The sequence below is a fragment of the Gopherus evgoodei genome, unplaced genomic scaffold, assembly GCF_007399415.2.
Source record: "Gopherus evgoodei ecotype Sinaloan lineage unplaced genomic scaffold, rGopEvg1_v1.p scaffold_137_arrow_ctg1, whole genome shotgun sequence".
In the NCBI taxonomy this organism is placed as follows: Eukaryota; Metazoa; Chordata; order Testudines; family Testudinidae; genus Gopherus; species Gopherus evgoodei.
The window spans coordinates 77,137-85,163 of record NW_022059800.1 but is presented as its reverse complement, the minus strand read 5'-3'; the positions used below and the strand labels follow the sequence as shown (position 1 = coordinate 85,163).

General features: G+C 68.6%; 1 protein-coding gene across 2 annotated transcripts; it reads right to left on the bottom strand.

Moving 5' to 3' along the window:
* Positions 1 to 2,774: 2,774 nt before the first annotated feature.
* ZNF574 (zinc finger protein 574) lies at positions 2,775 to 7,366 on the bottom strand. Of its 2 annotated transcripts, XM_030542808.1 has the most exons (3): positions 7,283 to 7,366; positions 3,940 to 6,112; positions 2,775 to 3,855 (listed from the first exon to the last, which is right to left on the bottom strand). In XM_030542808.1, exons 1-3 carry the CDS (start codon positions 7,349 to 7,351, stop codon positions 3,545 to 3,547), a joined length of 2,553 nt encoding a protein of 850 aa, XP_030398668.1. In that variant the 5' UTR covers positions 7,352 to 7,366; the 3' UTR covers positions 2,775 to 3,544. The 2 variants fall into 2 exon arrangements, with proteins under 2 accessions (XP_030398668.1, XP_030398667.1); XM_030542807.1 differs by having other exon boundaries at positions 2,775 to 6,112.
* Between the last annotated feature and the right edge of the window lie 661 nt (positions 7,367 to 8,027).

Genomic DNA, 8,027 nt, shown 5'->3' with positions numbered 1-8,027 from the left:
TCGCAGAGCGTCAGGGTGTTGTGTCACCGCGGGTTGTCAGCCTGTGAGATGGTGACAGCTGGGTGGCGGGTGTTGTCACCGCGGGTTGTCAGCCTGTGAGATGGTGACAGGTGGGCGGCGGGTGTTGTCACCGCGGGGGTGTTAGCGGCAGTGTGATGCATCAGTGGATATCGCAGAGCGTCAGGGTGTTGTGTCACCGCGGGTTGTCAGCCTGTGAGATGGTGACAGCTGGGTGGCGGGTGTTGTCACCGCGGGTTGTCAGCCTGTGAGATGGTGACAGGTGGGCGGCGGGTGTTGTCACCGCGGGGGTGTTAGCGGCAGTGTGATGCATCAGTGGATATCGCAGAGCGTCAGGGTGTTTGTCACCGCGGGTTGTCAGCCTGTGAGATAGTGACAGCTGGGCGGCGGGTGTTGTCACCGCGGGGGGTGTTAGCGGCAGTGTGATGCATCAGTGGATATCGCAGAGCGTCAGGGTGTTGTGTCACCGCGGGTTGTCAGCCTGTGAGATGGGGACAGCTGGGTGGCGGGTGTTGTCACCGCGGGTTGTCAGCCTGTGAGATGGTGACCGCTGGGCGGCGGGTGTTGTCACCGCAGGGGGTGTTAGCGGCAGTATGATGCATCAGTGGATATCACAGAGCGTCAGGGTGTTGTGTCACCGTGGGTTGTCAGCCTGTGAGATGGTGACAGCTGGGCGGCGGGTGTTGTCACCGCGGGGGGTGTTAGCGGCAGTGTAATGCATCAGTGGATATCACAGAGCGTCAGGGTGTTGTGTCACCGTGGGTTGTCAGCCTGTGAGATGGTGACAGCTGGGAGGCGGGTGTTGTCACCGCGGGGGGTGTTAGCGGCAGCATGATGCATCAGTGGATATCGCAGAGCATCAGGGTGTTGTGTCACCGCGGGTTGTCAGCCTGTGAGATAGTGACAGCTGGGCGGCGGGTGTTGTCACCGCAGGGGGTGTTAGCGGCAGTGTGATGCATCAGTGGATATCGCAGAGCGTCAGGGTGTTGTGTCACCGTGGGTTGTCAGCCTGTGAGATGGTGACAGCTGGGCGGCGGGTGTTGTCACCGCGGGGGGTGTTAGCGGCAGTGTGATGCATCAGTGGATATCGCAGAGCGTCAGGGTGTTTGTCACCGCGGGTTGTCAGCCTGTGAGATGGTGACAGGTGGGCGGCGGGTGTTGTCACCGCGGGGGGTGTTAGCGGCAGTGTGATGCATCAGTGGATATCGCAGAGCGTCAGGGTGTTTGTCACCGCGGGTTGTCAGCCTGTGAGATGGTGACAGGTGGGCGGCGGGTGTTGTCACCGCAGGGGGTGTTAGCGGCAGTGTGATGCATCAGTGGATATCGCAGAGCGTCAGGGTGTTTGTCACCGCGGGTTGTCAGCCTGTGAGATGGTGACAGCTGGGCGGTGGGTGTTGTGTCATCACAGGAGGCGTGTGCAGCGCGGGGGGTGTGGGGGGAGCCCCACTGTACAAGATCCCTCCCAGGCCTGGGAAATGGCCCCCTGCCAGGACACTCACCTCCCCCTCATACACCTGTCCAGGTGGGGAAAGGGGGAGGGACACAGCACAGGTGGGGGCGGGGAAGCAGGTAGGGAATGAACTAGTGCCCCCCACTCCCTCCTCCTGCCCCATCCCGGCCAGCGTGGAACAGCCCCACCCGGTGGCCACAGGAGGGACAGCGTGGGGGGACAGGCAGACACAGGGAGACTGCCGGGGTCTAGCTGGTAGAGAGGGGCTGGGGCCCGTTGTTCCGGCCAAGGCCATGGGTCGTGCGTCTCTGCGGCTGGGGGGGACCCGTGCCTGATCAGCAGCAGGGGAGCTGGGAACAAGGGCGTTACAAAGCTGTAAGGGGCTGCGGGCGCATCGTGGGGGGGGGGGAAGGGGGGATTGCTCAGCTCTGGGACTCAGGAAACTCAGACAGGTCTGGGCTAGAGTTTGCCAGGCACCTCGGTCGAGGGTCTGGAACGGGGACAGCGGCATCGCGTTGGCCTCTCTCCTCCCGCCTGCGCTGGACACAACAGGGGCCGCGGAGCCTGGGCCCCGGCTGAAGGGGGAACCGGCCCATCCAGCGGGGTGAGAAACCGGCTCCATCCAAATCCTGCCCAGGGCAAGAAGGGGTCAGATCGCGACCGGTCGCTGGCTTTGGGAACCGCCTGTGACCCTCTGTGCCGAGCACCCCCCTTTCTGTGGGGAATGAACCTGCTGGTGGCACCTGGCTGAAGGCCTGGGGGAAGCTGAGCGCGGGTTACAAAGATGGGGCGTCTCCTCGCCCCAGCGAGGGTCAGGGGCTGACAGCTCAGGGGTGCCCCCCCGTCTCTGGGGGATTCGGGAGTGGCTTGTGGGGGGCTGCGCTGGCTGACGGCCGAGTGGTCACAGTGCCCGGAGGGGTTTGCTGCGTGGGAGCGTTACGGGGGCCCAGTCGTACCCCCATTACAGGCTATACCGCAGGAATCCCGTCACACACGATACATCTGTCCCCTCCCAAGCCCCCTCACAGGAAGACATCCCCCCCACCTTCTCCTGCCCCCCAACAGTGGGGGAGGGGTTTCAGTACAACAGGACAGGGCCTTGCTAATGGACCCCCCATTGGAACCCCAGGATACCCCCCCAACCGTCTCACGGCCACAGAGAGCCCCTAACCCAACACACACCCCTACCTGCCCTTGGGTTACTCCTGCTGCAGCCCCCCAGGACATGCCCCCAGCTCCAGCCCCCCCAGTTCAGCAACATGGAGTGTTTTCTAGTCCATCCTCCCCCAGGACCAGTCACTCCACATTGATTGTTTACTCATGTTTAATTGTAACAGGGATACCAAAATGCCCCCCCCAGGGAGGGGTCCAGTTAGCAAAAGTAGGGGGGGCTGTTATTTACGTGGGGAGGATGGCTGCCTGGGGGGGTCAATAGAAAAAGTGAGCTACTTGGGGGCAGCGGGCAGCTGCCACGGCCTGGCATGGGGGATGGGGCCGGGTTGGGGGGGGTGTTCCTGGAGCTGCAGCCACATGGCAGCGAGGACATGGCCCCAGGTGGCAGCCAGAGAAGCAAATGGAACTGCCCTGGTGATAAGTGTGGCCACGAAGGGGAGCTGGGGGGGGGGGGGCGGGGAGGCAGCGCCGTGGCCAGGATCCACTTGGCCCCGGGCACAGGGACGTGGCCACGAGGGGGAGCCAGAGGGGGCAGCGCCGTGGCCCCAAGGAGCCACGTGGCCCCGGGCACACGGACGTGGCCAAGAGGGGAAGCCAGAGGGGGCAGCACCGTGGCCAGAGGGAGCCGCGTGGCCTCAGGCACAGCGCCGTGACTAGGAGGAACCATGTGGCCCTGGAAGGTGGCCACGAGGGGGAACCAGAGGGGGCAGTGCCGTGGCCCCAAGGAGCCACGTGGCCCCGGGCACAGGGACGTGGCCGCAAGGGGGAGCTGGAGAAGCAGTTGTTGCCACGTATGACCCAGCCATGGCTAGAACAGAAGCCGTGTGGCCACCAGCCAAGAGCTTCGGCATGAGCTGTGTGGGGTGGGGAGGCTCTGTCCGCGCCGTGGCCCCTTCTCCCGGCTCAGACCCCTCCCAGCTGAATGTTCTCCAGGCGGCCTCCTGGGGCGCCCTCGGGCTCGGTGGCCACAGCGGGGTAGATCTCGATCGTCTCCATGATAGTCAGGGTGTTGCCGTAGTCCGGGGCGGTGGCGGCCGCCATGGCGGCCGCGGCAGCAGCTTCGGCCAGGGCCTCCTGCTCGTTCTGCAGGCGTTGCTGCTGGTGCAGCTTGCGGTGTTTCCACAGGTTGGAGAAGGAGCGATAGGCCTTGCCGCAGTCGGCGCAGTGGTAGGGGCGCTCGCCGGTGTGGATGCGCCGGTGCTCGGCCAGCCGCACGGCGATGGTGAAGGCCTTGCCGCACTCCTCGCATTTGAAGGGCTTCTCGCCGGTGTGCAGCCGCCGGTGGTCCTTGAGGTGGGTGGACTGGCGGAAGGCCTTGCCGCAGTCCGGGCAGGGGTAGGGCCGCTCCCCGGTGTGGATGCGCCGGTGAACCTGCAGCGAGGTCTCAGTGCTGAATAGCTTCTTGCAGTCGGCGCATTCGAAGCTCTTGGGGCAGGTGGCGCGGCGGGGCGGGGGGGGCGGCGGGGGCGGGGCGGGGGCCTCCTCCTCCGGGGAGGCCACAGGCCCCCCATCGTGGAGCAGCTCGTGGGCGCGGAGCCGGGCGGCCGAGCTGACCTTCTTCCCGCAGGTGGGGCACTCAAAGCGCCGGCTCACCTTGCCGCACTTGTGCTCGCGGAGCTGCAGGGCCGTGACGAAGGCAGCGCCGCAGCCGGCGCAGACCTGGGGCTCCCGCCCGGCGTGGCTCAGCTGGTGCACGTCCAGCAGGCGCCGGAGCAGGAAGGAGCGGCCGCACTCCTGGCACTTGTAGGGGTACTCGCCTGTGTGGTGGTAGCGGTGCATGAGCAGGCGGTAGGGCCGGTGGAAGTTGATGCCGCACTCCTGGCACTTGTAGGGGTAGTGGCGGCTGTGCACGAAGAGGTGCTGCTGCAGGGTGGAGGACTGGGTGAAGGCCTTCTGGCAGATCTCGCAGCGGTAGGGGCGCTCGCCCGTGTGGGTCAGCCGGTGGCGCAGCAGGTTGGCCTGAGAGTTGAAGCTCTTGCCACACTCCTTGCAGTGGAAGGGGCGCTCGCCCGTGTGGGTCAGCAGGTGGTTGCGGACGTGCGATTTCTTCTTGAACATTTTGCCGCAGGTCTGGCACTTGTGGCGCCGCTCCAGCTTGTGCACGAAGCGCTGGTGCCGCACCAGCTGCAGGTGCTTGGAGAAGACCTTGCTGCACATCAGGCAGCGGAAGCTGGGCCCGTTGGCCTCCGCGTTCTCCACCGAGTAGATGATGGCCAGCGGCACAACGTCGTCCGGCTTCTTGGGCGCCGGCGGGGCGGGCGGGGGCTCCGGCGGGGCGGGCAGGGGTGGCTCCGGCGGGGGGGCCGGCAGGGGGCCGTGGGAGCGGCGGTGGTAGAGGAACTTGGTCATGTTGAGGAAGGCCTTGCCGCAGGCGCAGCGGTGCAGGGGGTTGGGGGAGTGCCCGCGCCGGTGGGCCAGCAGCACGGCCTCGGTGTCGAAGGCCAGGCCGCAGTCCAAGCACAGGTAGTGCGACTCGCCGCTGTGCTCGCTCTGGTGCTGCCGCAGGGCCAGCGGGGTGGGCAGCACCTTGCTGCAGAGCGGGCACTGGAAGGCGCCCTGGCGGTGGCACTGCAGGTGCAGCTGGAGCTGGTGTGCCGAGGGGAAGAGCTGCTGGCACTCGGCGCACCAGGGCTTGGGCCGGCGCGGCGCGGCCGCCACCTCCTCAGGCCCGTTCTTCAGCTCGTAGCTGTGGTCGCTGGCGGTGATGCTGGGCTCCGAGGGGGCGGGCGCGGCTCCGTTCAGCACGCCCGCTGGCGCCGGTTGCGGGGGCTCCGCTGGGCAGGCGGGTGGCTCTGCCAGCTCCCCGGCGGGCGCAGCGCCCACGTGCGTGGCCTGGTGCTCCAGGAAGTCCTTGGGCGTCTGGAAGAGCTGCAAGCATTCGCCACATTCGTAGAGCAGCAGCTGCACAGCACAGCCGTCCCCCCCCGCCGCTGCCCCCGCCTCCTCCGGCTTGCGGTAGGAGTGCTCCAGGTCCACCAGCGCCTGGCTCTGGCCGGCGGGTCCCGCCTCGGGGGCGGGGGGCTCCGGGGGGGCGCGGTGGGCCTGCCGGTGAGCCAGCCACAGCTCCTGGCTGAGGAACAGGGCCTTGCACTCCACGCACTCGTAGTGGATCTGGCTGGAGGCCGGCAGCTTGGCGGGCGCCTCCGGCTCCTGGCTGAGGCGCTTCAGGTGCAGCTCCTGGTGCTCCAGGAGCTCACCCGGGGAGAGCAGCAGCTGCCCGCACTCCAGGCACTGGTACTGGCTGCTCTCCTGCACGGCCAGCGCCTGGTACAGCCCGGCCTCGGCCTCGGCCTCGCCCGCCAGCCCCACCACCTCGTAGTGCTGCTCCGGGCCCAGGTGGCTCTGCTGGTGCAGCAGCGCCTCCTCCAGGGAGCCGTAGAGCTGGCTGCACTCCGAGCACACGTAGCGATGCTCCACGAACAGCAGCGTCTCCTCCGCCGGCTCCGCCATGCCGGGGCGGGGGGGCCTCACCTGCCGGGGGGGAGAGACGGGGTCAGAGAGGGAGGGTCCGTGGGGGGGGTGACACAAGGGGGGACCAGGGCGTTTGGGGGAGGAGGACACACAGGGGGTCCCAGGGAGGGGGTGACACACGGGGGTGCTCCATGAAGAGGGTCCATAGGGGGTGACACAGGGAGGCCAGGGGGGTGACACATAGGGGACAGGGGGCTCCATGGGGGAGTGACACACAGGGGGCGGGGGGCAGTCCGGGGGGGTGACACATGAGGGGGTCCCTGGGGAAGTGTCACATGGAGGTGTGAAGGGTCCATGGGGGGGTGACACAGAGGGTCCCAGGGGACTCCGGGGGGGTGACACGCAGGGAGCCGGGGGGCTCCGGGGGGTTGATACGGGGGGGCGACACAGGGGGGTCCTGGGGGAGCGACACAGGGGGGGTGACACGCGGGGGGATCCGGGGGCTCTGGGAGGGTGACACGGGGGAGGTCCCGGGGGTCTCCGGGGGGGGGCGACACGCGGGGGGATCCGGGGGTCTCCGGGGGGGGGCGACACGCGGGGGGATCCGGGATATGACACGCTGGGGGCTCCGTGGGAGGGGTGACACGCGGGGGATCGAGGGCTCCGTTGGTGGGCGACACGGGGGTCCCGGGAGGTGACACGGGGGGGCCGGGGGCTCCGTGGGGGGGGTTACACGGGGGGGCCAGGAGCTCCGTGGGTGGGCGACACGGGGGTCCCGGGAGGTGACACGGGGGGGGCCGGGGGCTCCGTGGGTGGGCGACACGGGGGGCTCCGGGGGAGGGTGACACGCGGGGGGCCGGGGGCTCCGGGGGGGGCCGGGGGCTCCATGGGGGGTGACGCGCGGTCCCGGGAGATGACATGGGGGGGCCGGGGGCTCCGGGGGGGGGTGACACGGGGGTGACACGGGGGGGGTCCGGGGGGGGGTGACACGGGGGTGACACGGGGGGGACTCCGGGGGGGGGTGACATGGGGGGGCCGGGGGCTCCGGGGGGGGTGACACGGGGGTGACACGGGGGGGGTCCGTGGGGGGGTGACACGGGGGGGTCCCGCGCTGCGGATCCCCCCGAGGCTCCTGCCCCGTCTCACGCTCACGGGGGGGGGGAATCTGCCCCCCACGGTCGCGCCCCCACCCGGTCACGCGCTGCCCCTCCCCCCGCGGCCCCGTCTCACCTCCTGGCAGGGCCCGCTCGCTCGCGCTCGCTCACTCACTGTCAGCCCCGGAACAACCCTCCTGTCCATTGGCCCAGCGCTGTCGGCCAATCGCGAGGCGCGTTACTTAGCGCCCGGCCAATCAACGCGCTCGGCCCGCAGGCACCGCCCCTTCCCGCGGGGAGCCGCATAGGGAGGTTTCGCAATGACGTTAGGCCCGAGTCAAAGCGAGGCTGCTCCGCCATGTTGGCAAGAGAGAGAGAGGGAGCGCTTGGGTCAAACCAATGTGAAGCGGGCAGAGGGGGATTGGATCGAACCAATGAGGGCTGTGGGGGCTGGTGGGTTAGAGCAGGGGGGCTGGGAGCCAGGACTCCTGGGTTCTCTCCCCGGCTCTGGGAGGGGAGTGGGGGCTGGTGGTTAGAGCAGGGGGGGGGCTGGGAGCCAGGACTCCTGGGTTCTCTCCCTGGCTCTGGGAGGGGAGTGGGGGCTGGTGGTTAGAGCAGGGGGGGGCTGGGAGCCAGGACTCCTGGGTTCTCTCCCCGGCTCTGGGAGGGGAGTGGGGGCTGGTGGTTAGAGCAAGAGGGGCTGGGAGCCAGGACTCCTGGGTTCTCTCCCCGGCTCTGGGAGGGGAGTGGGGGCTGGTGGTTAGAGCAGGGGGGGCTGGGAGCCAGGACTCCTGGGTTCTCTCCCTGGCTTGGGGAGCAGAGTGGGGGCCGGTGGGTCAGAGCAGGAGGGGCTGGGAGCCTGGACTCCTGGGTTCTCTCCC